Source organism: Chenopodium album, chromosome 23 (assembly GCF_948465745.1).
Source record: "Chenopodium album chromosome 23, dcCheAlbu1.1, whole genome shotgun sequence".
Taxonomy (NCBI): domain Eukaryota; kingdom Viridiplantae; phylum Streptophyta; class Magnoliopsida; order Caryophyllales; family Amaranthaceae; genus Chenopodium; species Chenopodium album.
The window spans coordinates 8134945-8157549 of record NC_137856.1 but is presented as its reverse complement, the minus strand read 5'-3'; the positions used below and the strand labels follow the sequence as shown (position 1 = coordinate 8157549).

Genomic DNA, 22605 nt, shown 5'->3' with positions numbered 1-22605 from the left:
GTCAAGGTCCCTCTAGACAACAAAACAAACTTATAAGGTCCTTTTAGACCACTTTGAACGTATAAGGTCCTTTCAGACAAAATAGTAAACATATAAGTCTCTTCCAGACAAATTTTCCTAAATAAAAAAGACCTTTAGTGACAAATTGGTAAAACAAAAAATAACTCCGGCGACAATTGGTAAAAAAAAGTTAGCCCTAACGAACAATTTGTTAAATACTCCCTCCGTTTTTTTTTTATTTGCATCATTTTGAATTGCACAAAGTTTTAGGAGAGTAATATAATATTGTGAGTGGATGAATAAATTATTATAGTAAAAGTAAGATGTGGACTATGAAAGAGAAAGTACGTGAGAGAGGACATATATTTTTATTATTTAGTGGGGACCATAAAAGAGAGAAAAATGATAAATAAGTTGAGTGGGATTTAAAGTAAGTGAGAGAAATTATAAAATATACTCGTAGTATAAAGTTATTAAAAATAGAAGTAATACATTTTTTAAAAAAAAAACACCCCAAAAAGGATAGTGATGCCAATAAAAAATAGCAGAGGGAGTAAAAAACATCTCAGGTGACAACTAACCTAAAATAATACAAAAAATTCGGACTATTACTTACAAATGCTCAATTTAGTTCGTTTTTTGTTAGCTAAACAAGTAAACTACTTAGTATTTTTTTTTTTATTATAAAAGCTCAAATAACAATTTAGAATATTTATATATTTGTCATTAGATAAACACAATTGATTTATCAATGAGAAACTTGTATTTTTGTAAAACTTTTTCAGGAACTAATTCTTTCTTTAACTTACGATTATGTATTAAAAATTAATAAAAGAAACAATCATACATATATTGCGTGCATAAAGGGTTTAGACAATCAACTTAAGTAAGAAAATAAAATAAATTCTAATCAAAAAGAGACGAACCTGTAGCATTCATCAGAAGTGTTGCAATGATGACCAGCTCAAGATAACTAAAAACACCTCTTTCCATAATATTATATTCCGTACTATTAATTGTTGGTTGCTGTATCACTGTATGCATCATTTAATTTGTTCATAACTTGTCTATATAAATATAAAATATCTTGGACAATTACGTAAAATTTTACTATAGGCCCCTTCAATTCACTCATCAAATAGCAAAGTGACAAACGTAGCTCTCCACTATTGTACTTGTTCCTTGCTTGTGCCTCGTGTAATTTCATCAACTTGCTTTCCTTATGAGTGCCGTCTTGGAAATTTTTGGAGCCCAGAGCGAAAACTAAACAAGGGCCCCTAAATAATCTAGTCGTATTTCATAATAATACATCAACACAATTTTGAGAAAATATAAGTATATCATCTTGATAAAGAAATTTTGTTTGTTAAGTGGTAAAATTGTAAACAAATCAACAACTTTTATATAAACTAGGGGCCTGTTCTCTTACGTTGAAATTCAGTTCAGTTTATTTCAGTTCAATTCAGCTGAGTTCAGTTCAGTTCAGCTCTTAATTTCCTTCTCTTATAAAATATTCATTTCAGTTCAGTTCAATTCAGCTGAGTTCAGTTCAGCTGAGTTCAGTTCAGTTCAATTCAGCTGAGTTCAGTCAATGAGAACAGGCCCTAGGGCAGCTAACGCGCGCGATGCGCGCAGTATAGTTAGTCATATCCGAAATCTATTTCCCTTTGAACTTATATCAAAATTTTAATTATTAGCTGTATAATGAGAGAAAATATATAAAGAAATATTTTAAGGGTATAAATGTCCACACATTATTTTTAATAGATAAAATAAAGAGATAATTATCATTAATGAGGGCAAATAAGTATATTAACATTTTAGATGTTATAATTGTCCAATCACTATTCATTTAAGAAACTTGTACATAATTAATGAGGGTATAAATGTAAATACACATTTTAAAGGGTAGAATTGGTATAACACTATTCATAAGAGTAGTTTTGTACTTTTTATAAGGTAGGGATAAAATAAGGATATGGGGGGCACATTTGACATAAATAAGAAAATGTCATGCTGACTTCAGATACTTTTGTTTATTTATTTATCACTGTGATAAATTGTAATTTGTGGTTGGTGCACCCGAGTGCACCATGCTCATGGTGCACCCAAAAGAACATTTAGTATATTTAAAAGAACATGGGTAAAAAATGAACATGTTTTTATTTTTTTGCAACTGCAAATCCATCACTCTCTTCTCCTGCAATTTCTCACTCCTCTTTCTCTTCCTATCACTCTCTTTCTTGATGCCAATTTTTACTCTCCTTTACACCATCATTTTCATTTAAGAATTTCAATGATTTTGGGTAAAAATCATTTCCAAAGTACTCATTTTCTCTCTCCATAACTTTTCTCTTTTATCTTTTTCTATTTTTCAAAAAAATTTCAAAATAGCAAAATTGTTCATCTTCAAAGTGAAACCCAAGAAAAAAATTGAACTTATTTCAACAATTCAACCTTCAAACTTAAACAAATGGTGGATTCAAGTAAAATGTAAGTATAAATTTTATACATGCAAATTGTTTTTCGTCAATAATTTTAAAGACAAAGTGTTTAATTTTGTGAATTTGGGGTTTTGTTTTAAAAAAAAAAGAAATAATTAAAGCTAAAGTACAAGTTGTTCAAAAAAGAACAGTACAATTAGAGGAGAAAGAAGAATAGTAATGAATTGAAGTCAACTGGAAGATAATAAAGCAAGGTTAATTTTTCAAACACTAGCTTGTTCTTTTTCAAACACTAACATGTTCTTTTAATTCCATGTTCTTTAAAATATGCCTATTGTTCTTTTCGGAGGTCATGTTCTTTGTCAAACACAAACATGTTCTTTTGTTGAACGCTATTATGCATGTTCTTTTTCAAATACTAGCATGTTCTTTTTCAAACACTGGCTTGTTCTTTTTCAAACACTAACATGTTCTTTTTATTCCATGTTCTTTAAAATATGTCTAATGTTCTTTTCAGAGGGCCATGTTCTTTGTCAAACACAAACGTGTTCTTGTGTTGAACACTATTATGCATGTTCTTTTTCAAATACTAGCATGTTCTTTTTCAAACACTCGTATGTTCTTTTTTTTTCCTTATGTTCTTTAAAATAAGCCTAATGTTCTTTCCGGGTACACCATGTGCATGGTCACCCGGGTGCACTATACTATTTTCAGATAAATTGGGGCTTCATGAACTTTATGTTAAAAAGTTTATCAAAATAACAAATGCACGTTAGTCATTTGAGATTTAGCTAACTCTTCTTTCTATTTTTTCTTTTTAACAATAATGATTTTAACAACTTGACTAGCTTTACTCTAGTAGTTCATAATTTAACTTACAAAAGTTAAGTGTTTTAATAACGTAATTATAAAATTGGGAAGCGAATAAAATGATTGAATAAGAGAAAAAGCTTGAACTACCTTCTAAAATAAATAATGTGTATAATTTTCAGTTTGTGCCTTGTTTTGATTTTTTTTTTTTAAAAATATTTAAATATTTTTTTATAAACTATTTTTTCTAATAAAAAAAAAAAGTCGTGGGCCCCTTAAAATGGGGCCCTGAGCGATGGCACAAAGAGCTATGCTGTTGAGCCGGCCCTGCCTTATCCTCATCAATGTCAATACCTAATTTCGTGACAAAAATGTGGTTTATAAAATACTCCCTCCGTCTCAAAATACTTAGGATGTTGTGGTGAACACGTAGTTAAAAAAATTATAAGTGAGTTTATTTAAAACATTGTTTATTATATAAAGGATTCTCTTTTATATTTTTATATCGTAAGAAAATAACAAGTGGAAGGTGGAAGGAAAATGAGGGATTTAATTTGATTTTAAGGTTTGTGGTCCCAAAGAGAGTAGAAGGGGGGAAAAAATTGGTGGTCTCATTTCAATTTAGGGTATGTTCACTTCAGCTTAATTTCAGTTCAGTTTAGCTCTAATCAGTTCAGTTCAGCTCCTATCAGTTTATTTCAGTTCATCTCCAATTAGTTTAGTTCATTTCAGCTCCTAATTTCCTTCTCTCATAGAATATACATTTCAGCTCTATTCAGTTCAGCTCCAATCAGTTCAGTTCAGCTCAGTTGTGTAAATGTAAATAGACCTTAGTAATGTGTCAAGTATTTTGGGACAAAAGAAAATGGAAACTGTGTCAAGTATTTTGGGACGAAAGGAGTATGATAAATCACATGATTTCTCCATTCAACAAATATTAGTAAGTTTTACACAATACCTTAGTAATGTGTCAAGTATTTTGGGACAAAAGAAAATGGAAACTGTGTCAAGTATTTTGGGACGAAAGGAGTATGATAAATCACATGATTTCTCCATTCAACAAATATTAGTAAGTTTTACACAATATATTTTATTACACAAAGTTTCATATGTGGCTAACCACACCGTGTTGATGGGGTTACTTGTCTAGGGTTACTTGGTCGCCAGAAATTATTCGATCAGTCAGGGGTTACTCAGTTGGTCAAGGGTTACCAGGTAAGGAGTTCCTCCTGTGTCATCCGGCCGATGTGGCCAGCAACACAGAAAATGCGCTGATTTTATATAACCAATTTTATTATTATCTTTTTTCAATCTAACCAAAGATTGATATTTTAATTAAAAATTAGAAAATAATACATCTCTCTTTGTCTAACTATTTCAAGGGGTAATGATATCTATAAAATTTCAATATTCCCTCTTTCTACAAATAATATTCTTCTACTCCTCTTTAGGATCTCACAAAAAAAAATTAAAATTTTAATAATAATAATAATAATAATTATAATAATAATAAATGAATAAATAAAAATAAAAATAAATTCAAGTGAACCTCTTTGCTAACCTCTCTTTCTCTAAGGTCACATGACTCTCATCATACATTCATACCTACTAAATTTCTGTAATACACCTACCAAAACCTGATAATCTTTATTTGATATTTCATTCAAAAAAATATTACACGAAAAATCACACAATTATGGGTGTAATCATTTGATTTAATTTGGTATTCTTGCTTTAGAATTTAGATTTTTTTTAGATACTTCTCCCAATTCAAATTAGTTTACACATTTCTTTTATTACATTTATCAATGCACAAATTCGACTATAAATTCTCTTACTATCAATAGATAAAATTATATTTCAAACATACACATTGAAAAAATCTAAAAAAATCTCATATGAATATCACAAAATCTAATCAAAGTTTTGAAAGCATAATAATAAAGTATAAATGTACTCCCTCCGTCCCTAAATTACATTCCTACTTTTCTCTATTATGTGAGGAATAAATGCTAGAAATAGAAATGTAATTTAGGTACGGAGGGAGTATAATCCTAAAAGTTGTAAATAATCCCCCATTGCTAATCAAAACCTCTTCAAACTTTACCAGACCACCAAAAATCACTCTTCCCAGTTCCCACCCACCCAAAACCAGCCCACTTAATGAAATCAGATCCCAACTTTCCCAAAACTAGCCCCACTATCCCCAAAGTCCCAAATCATTAATTATATACTCCTAGACTCTAGTGTAGCTATCTATCCCTACACCCCCATCCCTAAACAATACATAAATAAACCCAACAACCCCATTTTCTATACACACTTTTTACCCACCTATAGATTAAAAAAAAAAAAAAAAAAAATTCAAATCATCATTTCATTTCATTTTCTCTCTCTATACCCATTTTCTCTCTCTAAACCCATTGATCTACTTTTTCAAACCCAAAATTTCTACGAATTTGAGACAAATTATCAATAAAAATTGTTCAATCACTACAAAATTCAATAAAACAAGATTGAAATTCGAAAGAATAAGTGGTTTTTGTTCATATTTGGTTCAAAAAAGAGTATGAAACCTAGGTTTTACTAAAAAAATTTTTTGTTGTGATTGTATTTCAAAACAATTATTGAAACATCAACTGCGGAAAATGCATCATGTAAGTATTTACTATAGTTTTAGTAATTTTTGTTCAAAAACTAGTAAATCAAATCATTACATTCTTCATTTTTTTTTTTTTTTGTTTTTTTTTGTACAACAAAGAAAACAGTTCCAGAAAAGAAAAACAAAGATTCTGGAAGAATGTAAGTGTTAATAAAATTAATTCGTAGTGAAATTTTTCTTTTGATAAATGTTCATTTCCAATTTGATAAATGCTCATTTATACATTAGTATACTATCATTCACATGATTTTTTTTTTCGAAAAACTCTCATTTAATTAATACAAATGCTCATTCAATTCATATGTATTTAATAATTTATAGTCATTCGTGTAATAATGTTCATTTTTTCATAGTTTGAAGTGGAGAATTATTTTGATGAATGTTCGTTTTTATTTTGGTAAATGTTCAATCACATAATAATACATGGTCATTCAAAATTTCACATATTAACATACGATTATTAGAACATCAAAGGTGTTTGATGAATGTTCATTTTTATTGCAGTACGAAGGAAATAGTTTTAGAGAAAAACATAAAAAATCTTGAGAAAAGTAAGCATTAATTATTAAACTAGTTCTTAGTGGGTTTTTTTATTTAATAAATTTTCTTTTCCATTTTGATAGATGTTCATTTGTATATTAGTATACAATCATTCACATGTTAATAGATAATTAAACATGTAAGAAATGAACACATATAATAGCAATAATGGTCAGTCACAATAATGCATTTGATCAATTACAGTTAAATTACCATACGTAAAAATATATATGATCATCTATAGTTACATAACTGAACATTATTTATGAAACTACAAAACATTGATAATCAATAAAAGTCACATGTACAACTTATAATCTCAAAAACACAAATATATATATGTGTGTGTGTGTGTGTGTGTGTGTGTGTGTGTGTGTGTGTAGCATATATATATATATAGGGAATTGCTAGAATGAGAAAATGAGAAAGCTAATAATATCCTAACACATGTCATTGTAAAAATATGAGAAAGTTAAAAATAAAAAGAGGAGGAAATTTGAATTTTAAACCATGATGATGTGTCAAGGGATTATTGGTTTTCTCATTTTCTCATTTCTCATTCTAGCAATTCCCTGTATATATATATATATATATATATATATATATATATATATATATATATATATATATATATATATATATATATATATATATATATATATATATCATAAATAGACAAAATAACAAATTTTAAAATATGTTCACTAGTTAAAATATGTATGAGTGTCTTTAAAAGAATAAAAATCATTGAAATTCACGTGTACAACATTTATATTTAAATACAACTACAATAAACCTATAGTTAACTACTGAAAACAAACATTAAACATAAATGAACATTGGATGATGGAAATGTTCACTTTCGTGCTTATGAAACAATTACATATAATAGTATAGCTGTATGGAAATGCATTATTATTGTAATTAAATTAAATTTATTTTATATTGGAAATTTATATTTAACAACTCTTTATTTATATAAATACAATTCTAAGACGTATGTATTTTTATACATCTTACTATAAAACTTACACATAGCTCTTGAAATGAACATTTAATGATACAAAAATGAACATATGTTGAAAAACGAATTAACAAAAATGTACATTGGATGATGCAATACTTATAATACTACCTCCGTTTCTTATTAGTTGCAACTTTGGGGTATTATTTGTGAGATATAAAATATTCCAAAGTTGCAACTAATACGAAACGGAGGTAGTAATAAAAATGATTTGAACGCAGCAATCCATATAAATAAATAAATTTGCTCTCATTTTTATTGATAAAAAAATTCTTAAAAAGAAATTCATAAAATGTACTTCGTATTAGTTTGAACAAAAACTCTTTATTATAAAAATGAACATCTAATGATTTATAAATGAACATTTACCAATATAGAAATGAACATATTATAAAAATTTACAGAAAATTCATAAATGAAAAGGGGCGGGGGTGGGGCACGCGCGGAGGGGTGGGGGGTGCAGGCAGTTTTCCCTGCCGTAGAATCTAGGTAAAAATTTTGTACCAAATCATACCCACAGAACCTAAACCATCCTCAAATAAAACCAACCCAGTGGCGGATCTTGGGCCTTTGGGGGGGGGGGGGGGGGGGTTTGTCACCGTTTGATCCCTTAACCTTTTGCACAAAAATAACAATACTTAATCACTATGCCACAACATTTTATTTGTAATTATTAGACATTATATTACTTATAATTAATAACTCAAATATGCTTACGAGGGGTCGGGCCCTTACCCGCCCTAACCAAGATTCGCCCCTGAACCCATCAACCTTGGAAAAACTCACCCGACACACTTCCAAAATGAAAAACAAGATAAAATATTTTTAAAAGTCAAATTTAAAATCTAGATAAGAGATTCGAAAAATTAAATACCAATTTATGGTTTGAGATGATCATTTCATATTCGCATTTGACCATTAACAAAAGCTAATAATGCTTCGAGGGTGTTATTATAACTTAATTTTTAAATTTTAAAATAAATATTAATTACATCAATCGACCTGTGATTTTGGCATTTATTCCCAAATACATACGAGTACGAGTACTATCATAAGAAATATTTTAAACTATTAAGAGGTGTTTGTTAACAAGATTCTTGACCATTAAACCCTTAAAATGTACTTCCTCCGTTTTCTTTTACTTGCAACACAGCCTTGTGACACGTATTTTGAGGTCGGGTTTATTTAATGTAAACGAACAAATTTTTCATTATAATTTTACAAATGATACTTAACCCTATTCTAATTTTCGTGTAAAAATTATATTGATAAAATCGCTCGTTTACCCTCACTAATCATCTCCTAAAACTGCGTGCTTAAAAGGTGTGTTGCAAGTAAAAGAAAACGGAAGAAGTACTAATTATGTGGTGCCAAACAATAAAAGAATGAGGAAGCGGAGATAGGGAGGACAATAGTAAATTGTGGTGGTGATAGTGGCAACGGGAGGGAGGTGGCGGTAATACCACGAGAGTGAGAGTGAGTGGTAGAGCAAAGGTGAGAGAAGACAGGTTTAATGATCCAAACACTAATTTTACACTCGAACTCTATAATACGAAGTAGATAATTTCCTTTATCCCACACATTGGGATATCCAATTAGTGATTTGGACAAACAAAAAAATACTCGTACTCTAGAATAGATTTTGGCACATTCATCAAATAAAATAAAGGAAAACTGAAAAGAAATTTTTTACTACAAGTATATTAAAAGATTCTAAATGGGGAAATCTTTTTAAACCTTCCAAATTGGGAAACAAGAAAGAAAAAAGAATCGGAAGGAATACTAATTGAGTAATTGATGATTTTATAATGCACATAAATTACTTGTAAATGTAATACTACTAAAAACTAGTGGTAGTTTAGCTGATTTGTTAATTGGTACCATTAATTCCAGACATGGGAATATAGTTACCAGCAGTCCGGATACAGTAACATCGTTAAATTAGTCCTAATATACAAAAGATCAGATTGTTCATGTTAATTTCCTTAAGCATACCATCATGACTAGACTCGAACACAAGATCAACGTACCCATCCAGTAACATAGCCATTGTTTAGATTGACGTAGATCCTTCCGTGTTATCTTATATAACCACAGAACAGAAGCAAAGTAGAGATCAAGATCATCAGACCGTATGCTTATCAGTTTAAAAAAATGTGCTCTCACTTTAGAACATTCCTTTTATGAAAGTGCTACTGTCCTTCCAAAGTTCCAAGTGCCTCCTTCAGAAGTTTTTGTGCCTCTTCTCGCCTCCTACACAAGTTAGAAATTCAATAATAAATATATCGTCAATCATAAATTGAAACCTAGAGTATCAAATTCAACAGTGTATATAATCGTGAAGTATCACAAACTAGTTACCATTACATGTCATTTATTTTGTTACAACCAAGTAATTAGCCATGAACCATCATGAAAGGTTTTAAGCGCAGACTATTATAGGTTAATATGATTATGATTCAAAAGTTATCATTGAACGTGACAATATTACTACTTTTGGTTTACTTGGAACATGACTGGCAATCAGAAAAGACTATCATTGCTACTGTATCACATTTTCTAGCGGTGACATCTTATGGAAGGTTGCTTCCAATTCCTAATTTCCCACATAATACGTCTGTAGCATGCAACACAAGATTCAGTTGCCTTTGACTTCATTGGATGTTAGACAATACTCCGCACTTAGCTTACCTGGCAATCCCAGGTAAATCAGATACGAAATCACTGAGCTTTCTTAAGCAATATCGATCTGAACTCAGATACAGCAATCCCAGCTAAACCAAATATAGTTTCATTGAGCTTCTATTGAGCAATAGCTAAAATCAGATATGTCAATCCCAACTCTAGGACAATAGGACTATACTACTAGCACTGTTTGTTTGTTGTAAAGCAAGAGACAGCTATTACATGTTAAATTCAAAGTCAATTAAAAACAACATTTTTTTTATAACAGAATAACAATCGGTTTAGCCAACACCCTCCCCTTCCTCAAACACCACCCAAGGCAGGAAGTCTTGGTAGCGGCATTAAATCATATGCTGATGTGCCAATGTGGTAGGAAATGTCAAGGAAGTTTTGGTAGAGGCACTAGATTATAATCATTATATGCTGATTTTGTCGTATCAAATGTCAAGGAATTTAATTAGAGAATATGTTCAATGAAGATACTGATGGGAAACGAAAACAGAAGATTTTCTGGTTTGAGCAGAGATTTTCTTGTTTGACAAGTCATGTTCTCTAAAAAGGCTGAAATGCAGGATGTCAACACAGAATGTGTTTTGTGAAGCTCAAGCAACACTCGACTTATTTATTAAAGATGTTGAGCTTCGTACTTTTGCTGGTTGCAGCTTGAAGATTTTAGTAGTCGCTTCAAAGCGAAAAGGGAATAAGATAGTTAACAACATTTCAGTATGTTTTCGTCTCAATCAATTTAGGATTTTCTTAAATTTTTAATGTTTTGAATTGCTCAACCTGATAATTATTTAAATTGTTGGGCTCCATTACATAATTTTTTTTTTATTTTTACAATCTGCTTACTCAATTCCTTTCTGTTTGTTGCATTAATTTTTCTGAATATCTAAAAATCGTCTTTTTTGTTTCTATTGGGCTGGGTGTAATTTCGTTTAAATATTATTATTTTTTTTCAATGGTAGTAATCCATTTAAATATTTTATTTTGTGTATCATTCAGTCTACGTTCTTTTTCTTTTCGGCAGGCTAAAATTATGATGATAATTTTACGGAACTATCATATATATGTGTAGCTACAATAAATTTTTTGCACTAGATTACTTTGTTGGGAATTGGTAAGTAGATAATTTTGCAGCTTTGAATAACTCTCGGGCTTAAACAAGGAACAATCAAATCTTGCAGAACCAAAAAACTCCTTAACATCAAAAATTCAAAGAGATAGGTAGGCTTATAATTTTGTAGTTTCAAATATCAGACTTAAACCTATATAATGTATATATAAAGTTGAATCTTAGCCGATGAATCAATTGTGTTACCTAGTGCAATACCAATAACAAAGTACTGACATTGTATACTAGCTTAACAAAAACATCACCATGATACTTTTCATAGACAACTAAAACAATTCAAATTAAGCCAGTAGAGATTAAGAATTTTATCAGCCCAATGCACATTTCAGACAAAAAATTGATCCCTTAAGTTTTTCTAGATTAAAATTGTTCATTCCCTGTACTAGCTATGCCTAACTAGAAACATTATATTAACCAGACCTTTGAATTTACGCTGGCAATGACCATAGATCATCAAAACTTTAACTGAAACGCATCAACCTCAGTTAATATTATCATTTCTTGTTTTTTTAATAAAGTTGTTCAGCTCTGCTTATCAAGAACCAATATATTAACCAAATCTATAATTCAAGTCATATCCCTGCTGCTGCTTTTTTTTTTTTTTTTGGAATTATTACTGTAATGGCCGCTTCCATACTCCATTGAGGCTTTATTCTGCTACTATTTGAGTTTTTACATTCCTTTACCATTTATTTAATACTCCCTCCGTTTCACTTTGTTAGTCTCATTTAGAATCAATCACTTAAAATAAGAAAAGGAGAAATCCTATTAATTTGAAATTTGATTATAGCCTATGTTGCACTGAAACGGATACGGGGACAAAAACGGGTACGAATACGGGGACGGGAAACCACAAAATCAAAATTTCTAAAAACAGGTATGGGTTGGATACAGCAATGAAAAAATAAAAATTCATAAAATGTAAAAAAAAAAATTTAAAATATAGTACTAGTTAAAACGAAAAAATATAATAAAATAAAAAGTGGAAAGTGACTTCTACCTCTGGACTGCCATCTACAGACTACAGTCACTGACTTCAAATAAAAAATTAAAAATTAAAAAAAATTAAAAAAAAAAACGAAAACTAGAAGTCTAGAAGCAGAACAGAAAGAGAAGAAAGTGAAACAGTTACAGGTCGAAGAGTGTCCGGGTTCTCGCAGGTGGTCTCCGCCTCTCCGGCCGCCGCAGACTACTAAATCAAGTCGCACCTCCAAGGGAATCGCCGTTCATAATTATTAGGGTTTTAGAGAATTAGGTTCGTAATTCACTAATTTGGGATTCTAAAGAAACGTCAGAAAATGGGCGAAGTTGTCCTGATACGTATCCGTATCCAAACTAGAGGCTAGCCGACCCAAATTAGCTTGCCGTACCACTTTCGAAGGGGACGCCTTGGGGACGTTTTCCAGCTGAACCCATACAGTACCCGTCCCCGAAACGTATTCGGTACGGGAGACAACAGCCATTTGGCGAATCCGTGCAACCTTGATTATAGCTTTGTAATTAATATTGTCTTTTCATGTTTTATTTATGGGAATTGGAATTAGCATGGATTCTGACATGATTACAGCTCTAACTATGGAAGGAGGGAAGAAAAATGGTAATGATATTGATAATATGTGAATTACACTAATAGAATGATAATTTCACTTTCGAGAGGTGGATGCTCTTCAAATATGAGCTTTCGAGAGGCTCACTCTCTCCCAATAACTAACCTCATAATATTTTCAACATGACTTAATTCCTCCTAATGAGGTCTATTTATAGAAAATACCCCCTAACAAAGATCTAGCTTATTCCCCAAGTTACTACTAATAGACTATGACTAATATGCTAATGATATTGATTAACTAATCGCCTATAATAAATTTTGATTGGAAGAATTTTCCTTGTCAACAATCCACTAGCACATATACTAACCAATCAGAATTATTTGACTTTTAAACACCCAATTAGATTAATTATTAACAAATTATGAAAATTATTCACCCTTTAATAATGCTAATAATATGTTCTATATGGGTTTATCATTTTGAAACAAGCAAAATAATATATGAGACTAACAAAGTGAAACGGAGGGGGTAACATTTTTCCTTTACTTTTCTGCCCATCCTTCTTATTGTACATGTGAGTGCATTAACTATTTTGCATTCCATTTATAAAGTAATGTTGGATGGTTTTGTTTAATACATCAGACATCCCTTGATTTAGAAAGTTGATGCTTTGTATAAGATGCATTATTCTTCTTTTGGGAAAGAGTTAAACTCTCCTTGGTGAAAAGGTTGAACCCTTAATTGCTATAACATCAACTTTTGGTCCTACCATTATTTGAACCCCTAATATGATAAACGAGCCTGGTCCATACTAGCCGTGTTCACTTTACAAGTCCAAGGAGATTCCACCTCGAAATCATATGGCAACGAGAGGGGTAGCCCCTTAGCCATATAAAGTGGATACAACTTTCACTTTTCCATCTCAACACTTTCCTTTACTTATATACTCTTTTTAATGTGGTCAACACTTCCACTAACATTAACATGTGAGTTTGTTAATAGGCTTAACAGTCCTCCTCACATGTGATTTGTCCATCACAGAACACAACTCAACCAAACTTCGGAAAGTAGCTACTCAACATAAGGTTTTGGTCTAGGATGTTCATATGAGGTTAAGCTTTTGGACTACTCCAACTCAAGGTGATCCAAGAATTAAGGTGGTGGAACATAAAAGAAGGTAAGGCCAAGGTGTTACTCGAGAAGAGTTGTTAAAGAAGCCAATTAGCTTAGAGGTAGCTTAAAGGTGGATCACAATGATCAAGAGACTAATTCTTTTGAAGGGTCCAAGACACTTTTATATAGTCCAAATAGCTTCATTATAGGCTTGCCAAACAAAGAAATAATCAAGGAAAGGTCCACTAAATCAATAGACAAAGAAGGAAGCTTGATCACCAAGGAAGAACGTGTGCAGCAGTTCACTTCCGGCGAGGATGACGGGTGCCACGCGCTGAGACAAGGCCCATGTGCCACCTACCGGAACCACCTTGAACCCAACTACACTATGGGCCGGCGCGTGTGGTGGTGGAACGGCAACGATGTAAAATAGAAGATTTTTTACCTTTCACTTGAGAGGGTTTTTCTTGGTTTAAGCACTTAAGATAAGGTGTATTTTCTGTTATTTAATTGCTATAAACTTCCTAAGGTTGCTAGGAGAGTTTTTAGTTAATTAGAGTTTGTTTAGGATTAGTTTTCCTAGTCTAATTAGAAGTAATTTTCTATTCTAGTTAGGATACTGGGGGAAAAGGTTAAAGGTTTGTCCTAATCCTTGTAGGGATAGAATTAGCTTATTTTTAATCTATAAATAGGGGAATTTCGTGGCTCCTAGAGTCCTAGAAAATCAAATTAATTCCAATAAAGAGTGTTTAGCTTTTCTTAAACGTTTTCTTGCTAGTTTTCAATTCAAGAAGTTTGTTAAAGATTAGAACATTAAACACCTGGTGTTTAGGAGTAAGCTTAGAGTTTAATCTCAAAATAATTAGCGTCAAGAGTGGGTTAAATAATTTGGGGATTCGAATCATAAGTTTCAAGAGTGATCTCGTGAGGAGAAATATCGGTTTGTTTATATTCAATCTTATAGAAATCCTTCGAGGTTGGATCTTAATTTCAAGATTGTGGGTTTTCTAAAAACTTGACTAAACAAGGGGTTAGAATCCAGACTTGGTTGGAATGTATAAAAAGGCTTAAAGTATACCAAAGCGTTACTAGGAGGCGTAACTTATTGAGGCGCATATAATAAATGGTATAAAATTTTCTGAAAATACTAAGCGCCTTATCAAAATTACCTTGCCTAGACCACAAAAGGTGCATGACCCCTAACACGTTGTGCCTCAACGCTAAGGCGCGGCTCACTCTGTGGTTCAAGATAAAGAGTTAATTTTGCGAACTGCTAAAGAGGTCCCTAAACCACAACAGGTGCATGACCCCTAACACGTTGCGCCTCAACGCTAAGGCGCGCCTCACTCTCTGGTTGAAGATAAAGAGTTGTTTTTGCAAACTGCTAAAGAGGTCCTCGGTAAAACAAAGGCGAAAGCAATGGTGTGTAGAGAGACATTGTGGTGAGCGAGAAAGTAAAGCAACAATAAAGAAGAAATTAAATGTTATTTGCCCCTTGGAAAATCTAGAAATGACGAGAATGTTGCAAAATAAAAGAATGCAAAGGATAAAGTAAAAGAAAATTGTTTGACAAGCTAAAGAAAAGGTATAGTTTATGAAGATTCAAGGAAGGTAAAAGGGATATATATAGGATAGCTAAAAGAGGACATGGAAATACCTCTCCTTGGTAAAGTGTGTGAAGGATACATACAAAAAAATTGGTCAAAGATGTGACCATTAAAAAATATGGAGGTGCTTACATGAATTGTTGCCTTGTTGGTGGTTGTTGTCAAGACATATTACGATTATAAACAAGATATTCATAAAGTGTAAAGTTTAAGGCATTAAAAAGAATGACACTTACGAAAGAAGTTGGCCCATATGATATTCCTATCAAGGTTGGAAAAGGTCAATATTAATAAGGCTTACATTAGGCGAAAAATGGATTTACTCATGATTTGTAATAATATTGGATTTTGCTAATGATACTATATTGGTGGATGAGACTAGAGTTGGGGTTAATGCCAAATGGAAGCAATGGAGGCAAAGCTTATAATCTCAAAGGTTTTCACTCAAAGCTCCGACCAAGAACATGGAATGTAATTTTAGCACTAAAAGGAAGTTAAGTGGGGATATAGTAACATTGGATGGTAAGGAAGTGCCCATGAGCAAGTCTTTTATATAGCTTGGGTCAATTTTGAGAGGAAAAAAAAAAAAAAAAAAAAAACCAGCAGATGTAACCCCATAGGATTATGCAAGAGACCAGCCGAGTCCTAAAGTGCGTTTCACATAAGCAAGAAGAAAGCCCAAGCAAGGAGCTGATAAAAGAGAGTGAGCTGGAAGTTAGTTACAGGGAGGGGTAAATCAGTAATTAAGGGAATAGGTATGTGTAGAGGGAATGTATCGAGAAAATTATTGCGGAATTCATTGCTTGGGAGAACATCCTTTCCTCTCAAAAGAAAGGAGTTGTATTGTAGTTACTCTGACTTGCAATACAATCTATGTGGGTTTGCTATTTTTCTCTCTTTTTCTGACCCAATTCCTAGCAGATTAATTTTGGTTGGCTCAAATGAAGGGCACTCTGAATGAAGTTCAAGAGAAAATTTCAATTGGGCATACAGAATCATATTAGGAAGATGTGAGTATTAGAGATGCATATGTAGAACGCCTTCAAGGATAGAATTAAAAATGAAGATATAAGGAGGAAATTTGGAGTTGCCAAAATCAAGAATAAAAATAGGGAGAACCAATTGCATTGGTTTGGGCATGTTAGGCAAAGACCAGAAAAAGCAGTGATAAGGAAAGTATGGCGTTGTGATCAAGGGGGTCTTAGAAGAAGCGAAGATCAAAGATGACAAGGATAGAAGGAGTTGAGAACATGATGCAGTTAGGATTGTAGGAACATATGACATTCAACACAAGGGAATAAGAAGAGAGGATCATGTAGCTGACCTCATCTTTGGGATTAAGGCTTTAGTCGTCATAGTTGTAAGTCTTTAGATTCTCATTAGTTACAAACGACGAAAGGAATGATTGTCATTAAAACCAATAACAACAAAACCTATTACAAAACGGCAAAATACTTTCGGTCTTTAATAATTTTCACGAGGATGTTTTTGGCTTTTAACGAATAAATATCTCGTCATAAAAGACACTTATTCTAGTAGTGACACCAAGACCAAATTTTAAGACAAATGACGAGACATTTGCAAATATTCTATTGTTTGTTGATAGGTAGCAACCTATTTGGTATGAGGATGGCATTGATGCATGCACATGAGGTGCACAAATGGTATCCTATAAAAGTCTTCCCAAAAGGTTAGCCTCACATTGACTTTTTGTTAGAAGCTTCATAGTACTTTAATGGTCTTTAAATCAATTTGCCTTTCTTTGGATGTTTGGATGGTGTGAGGTGTGAGAGTTGATTGATTTAGCTAATGTGTAACATTCATGCATTTGTTACCCACATAAAAATGAAAGATTGACCAAGTAGAAAATATATCATCATCTTGAAAACTCTAGATGCAAAATGAAACTGTGTGATCATTGCCCTCACAGAACAAGACTATTAAATCATTAGAGAGTATAACAGCATCATACACAAGACCTAATCTAATTCTTCACTCTCAATATTGTAAACTTTTCTATAGAGTATTAAGTAGACATATGGTGAAGGGATCTACAAACTTCTATTTTCAGCCTCCGGGAAAATAAATCAAAGGATGGCATTTTAAGAAGCATACCTTTTAATATCCTCAACAGCTTGTTTTCTGCGTTGTATTTGAAGCTCTAGAATGTGGATCAGTGTTGCTCTAGCCTAAGAATAACAAAGTAAATGCATAAATATGCATAGCTCAGGGAGAATAAAAAGGCGTAGTAAGATAAAGAAACTCAACGGTTAAAGTAGTACCTGGTGAGGACGTAGTGAATTGAGCAGGTGATGTAGATTCTTGAACATAAGCGATATCTCTTCCACTCTCCTAGCATACTGTGATGGTCTTTCAACAAGAATGTCAGCTAGCTCCAACAAATGCAGCTGCAACTCCCTATTGAGCGTCTTCAATTCTTTCTTGAAGTCTATATTACATCATTAGGCACACTAATATTACAAACAAAGTAGAGGAAAAATAAGACCAGCTATTCAGGTATATATCGATTAAGAATTATACTGCGCACAATCTCATATGACAGTTCATGACTACAGTACAGCATGACACGAAAACTGATTTCACTCTTCCCTGAATGGCCACTGTCTAGAACTATGCCACAAAAGATGAAGACTTTCAAGCAGCATCAATTGTTCTCTGATCAATTCAAGCTCAGATCAATACAATGAATGACATAAACAAATAAAGATTACAGTATGAATAGAGTGGTGCATGCTCTAATTCCAACATGTACGGTTAATAACTACAAAAACAGATGACAATTGATTTCCACAAGGAGTTTTTTTTTCCACCCCAATACCTTCCAGTTTCATGAATGAGGACATATTTTATAACCACTAACCCCCAACAAATTACAAACACATATAACACCAGTTTCCTTTCTAAATAGAACCCTGAAAGTATTTAAATTATCTTCCATTTTATATATGCATTGCATCGTCTCTATGACAGTACGACAACTAAACCCTTTCGAAAAACACTGATCGAACCTAAAATTAATAACAAGACTACAATAGATAAGCAGCACATATAGCGTATCGTTTCTCTTTTCCTAATGAACAAAACTGGCATCAAAATATCCACTTCCCTTCAACCTTCTTTCTAATAGCATAAACGCGCCCAGCAGCCAAATAATCAACTAATCAAGTATCTCCTAATTCAGGATTCCACAACTTTTATCAGCATTATAATTTACTAGTCCCTCGTTCAATTTCCCCCATTTTGTTCCAAAAATCAAACAATTTTCGAGAAAATGTACATAACTATAATCAAACAATTGTGCGGAATACACCCGAAAATTCGACAAACTAAACAGAATAAAGGAATACCTATATTAGGCCCTTTAGGGTACATCTGTCGAACACCTTGATCTTCCAAACTTGGGAGCACATCATCAGTCTACAATTAATGTCAAATTATACAAAAAATTCAATCAATCAATCAATCTAAACCTTAATTTAAAATCAAAACTCAATCAATCAAATACCCAAATAAATTCACAAAATAAGCAAAAAAAAAAAAAGCATGCAAAATCAGAAATTATCGAAGAGAGAGAAAAAACTGACAGTGTAAGTAGCGCCATAGCAGGTGTAGGTGCCTTCAATAGGAGGAGGAGGTTCAGGAGCCGATTTAGGATTTTGTGTGTAATCTTTGTAAAGCTTGTAAAATGGTGGTGGAGGAGGATATGTTGCTGTCGCCATTTGCAAGGCGGCGATGATGGCTGCTGCTGCTTTGGGCGGAGATATGAGAGAGAAAGGTGATTTTAGAAATAAAAAATAAAAACGGGAAAATTCAAGTAGATTATTCTATGAGTGGCAATTTTGTAAATAAAAAAAAATATAAACAACTTTTATCAATTGTGGACTTCTGCTAATGGACCAAGTTGGTAAACAAAATGAGTATTGAAATACAAAATAGTAGGTTTTCAAAAAAAAAAAATACAAAATAGTAGTAAGTTGTGTTTTACCTCCAATGGTGATACCCAACCCACTTATCAATTTACCAATTCATGTGAAGTCTAATTTTCCAATATGAGACTTTCTAAAGTATACTAATGTCAATTTCAATTTATGGCCCACCAAATCATATTATAAATTTTTTTTGAAAAAAAAAATAAAATTAAAACTTAAATAAATTACAAAACATATTATAATATTGATAAGGGCCCGCACTTTTTATCAAATGAAACTCAAAGTTGAGTATCTAAACTTAGCAACTTTCTTTTGCAGTTGCTAAGTTTATATACCAACTTAATGGTATCCTTTGCAAAAAATACTCTCTCTCACCTAAAGAAACTCCCTCAAGTCTCACCATTGGAGATGGTCTAATGACAATGTGGTAAAAACTAATACATGTAGCCATGCGACCATGCTGCCCATTAGTTTGCTAAGATGTATGCCAAATTATCTTAAATTTAATACATGCGGCCATGCAACCCATTTTGAGTCCTCTTCTAGCTATAGATTGATATGAAACTTATCCTTCTACACGTCAGCGGATCAAAAATGATATATAACACCCAAAATCATATATTAACTAAAGATTGAGAAGGATAAGTTTGACATAAATCTTTAGCAAAGAAATGAAAACTGAAATTCTTTTTTACTTGACTTGTTTCATTTATAATGTTTACCAATGCATAAATTTATCCTTCAATAAATTAATTTATCGATTAGTAAAAAATAGAAATTGTAATAATGTTTTTTGAGACGATTTTAACAAGATAATATGCTTTTCCTTACGTATAACTCATGAAAAACGATCAAATGAGCATATATGAACAACGTAAAAGTCAAAGTAGGTCAAGTAAAAAAAAAAAGAGGAAGTACTTAATAGTCCCCAATAATCCCCATTCACCAAATCAAGATATGAGATATAGATTGATAATAAGGAAACAAAAATAAAGGCGCCCCGTCACAAGTGACAGTTTGAGAAAATGTATTAGACACAATTATAACAATAATGCATCTTAAAGTCAAGTCAAAGGACATGCTATCCTAAGGAAGAAATAAATAATTAAAGACCGAGTCTTAGATGAAATCAAATTCATTATTAAATCGTTTTTTTTTACAGTTTTACCAAAGGAAACAATCACCTCCAACTTAATAGACTCGTGAATACTACACACACTAGCAAAAAGGTTGTAACTCTTCATGGTCCTATTGTATAATTAAATGAGTACCACACATCTCACACGGATGATGTCAAATTGCTCAACACTAGTATAGTAATATTTGAATCTTCTTTTAACTTAATCACCAGAACTTCCCTCAAAAATAAAAAATAGATAACTAGATAAATAGAATAAAAAGCACCTTAACTTCAAAGACATGTGAATATCACACATACCAGCAAATGGTTCTAATAGTCATGATCCTATAATATCAAATAAAGACTAGGGTAGAATTGTTCCAAACTAAATGTTCTTTTGACTTTGTTTCTAACATATTAGCCTTGAAATAAATACTAAGATCCTGATCTTATATGAGCATTCGAGGAGGTCTAGATGTACATCGCCTCCCTCTAAGCACTTAAAACTATTTGAGAGGTTAATCTAAGCAACCAACACAAAAATCACCATTCATAACCAGCCTGAACAAGATATTATTCTTTTCAATTGAATGTTCAAGTCTACTGTTTTGAAAGTGAGAAAAAGTTCACAACCTAAATGCTTAATATAGCTTAGTTTCAAAGAATGATAAAAACCAATATGGGCATGATTAATAAGATGGGTTCAATTATTACAAGAAAAAGTAGTACTATTTGCTAACGTTTCTTGAGAAAATGAGAGTAAATAGCCATGTTAGGAAAAATACTTGTCACATTTAGAATGTGAAGAAAACATTCCTATTCCTAGCAAAAAAAAAAAACAAAAAAAAAAAAAAATTGTCATGTTTCCAAATTTGTCACATTCTATATATACTTTACATTCATATATTTTGAGTTTTGAAATTTGTTTAAACAAACTAATGAGGAAGGAAATCAATAATTTAGAAAAAAATAAAACTTAAATTGGGATAAAAATAATCAAGCAACACAAATCTAAATTAAAAATTATCCAAAAAATAAATAAAAAATTCATAAAAATTTTATGATCCGTTTTACCCAGGCTCGGCCCTGAGCCAGGACAAAAGAGAGAAGAGGTCTAATTTCATAGTTCAATTCTAACATTTAAGGGTTCTGCAATACATTAGGAATCAAATTTGATTCAATTATCAAAAAAGGTTTATAATTTTAGGGATATTTGATTCAATTATCAAATTAGTCTCATAATTTTAGGGATAGTTGATTCAATTATCAAATCAAGCTGATAATTTTCTTTTTCAACAACATATATAATCGCTGGTTATGATCTTAGATATTAGAACCTATTCAGATTTTCGAACCCCAAACTTACTGCTCTGATAATTAAATTAAAATTAAATCAAACATAAACCCTAAATTGCGAAATTGACATGACGATTATAGAAAGAAACAACAAATTACCTCAGAAGCTGCTTCAATTGAGGAATACAAGCATAAGAAGGCGCATCAATGGAGAACTTGAAGTGCGATTCAATGGAGAACTGAGAGAAAGAGGGGAGCAAGAGGAAGAGGGAGGAGATACTAGAGACCGTTCAAAAAAAAGATACTATAGAGAAGTTTGAGTGTTTGGGCAATGTCACGAAATATGTGATGAATTAACATATTAGCTGCGCTTTATTTGAGGAACCTCTACGACATCAATCTTATGTAACGTTTATGTGAAATCTATTACAATTTTTTTTTTGCTAGTCTAAAAGACGCTATTAGCGATATGGCTTTTACTTGAAATAAAAAGTTAACACCAATAGATTGTACTAGCGGTTGCAGTTTATAAAATAACGTCTATAATTAATAGCGACTTTAAATGTTGATCAACAAATACAAAATATAAACTTATAACTTAAATAGAAGACAAATTTATATGTTAAATCATTATTGATTTTATTTAGAAAATCACTAATGGTACCATTG

At 31.8% G+C, this 22605-nt stretch overlaps 1 protein-coding gene across 2 annotated transcripts; it reads right to left on the bottom strand.

Annotated features, from left to right (window-relative positions):
* Positions 1-9155: 9155 nt before the first annotated feature.
* Positions 9156-22216, bottom strand: LOC145608996 (mediator of RNA polymerase II transcription subunit 7a-like). Of its 2 annotated transcripts, none has more exons than XM_081664574.1 (6): positions 22096-22216; positions 19176-19336; positions 18939-19008; positions 17853-18019; positions 17686-17759; positions 9156-9733 (listed from the first exon to the last, which is right to left on the bottom strand). In XM_081664574.1, the coding sequence occupies exons 2-6, from the start codon at positions 19308-19310 to the stop codon at positions 9673-9675; spliced, it is 507 nt and encodes a 168-aa protein (XP_081520700.1). In that variant the 5' UTR covers positions 19311-19336; positions 22096-22216; the 3' UTR covers positions 9156-9672. The 2 variants fall into 2 exon arrangements, with proteins under 2 accessions (XP_081520700.1, XP_081520699.1); XM_081664573.1 differs by having other exon boundaries at positions 19176-19339; positions 22096-22202.
* Positions 22217-22605: the final 389 nt, after the last annotated feature.

Excerpts from the sequence above, each read along its gene's own strand:
- LOC145608996 (XM_081664574.1), bottom strand. The coding sequence starts at position 19,310 with ATGGCGACAGCAACATATCCTCCTCCACCACCATTTTACAAGCTTTAC. Across the intron at positions 17,760-17,852 it reads ATTCACTACGTCCTCACCAG|GCTAGAGCAACACTGATCCA; the intron begins GTACTACTTTAA and ends TGTTATTCTTAG. Across the intron at positions 9,734-17,685 it reads GCTGTTGAGGATATTAAAAG|GAGGCGAGAAGAGGCACAAA; the intron begins GTATGCTTCTTA and ends TAACTTGTGTAG.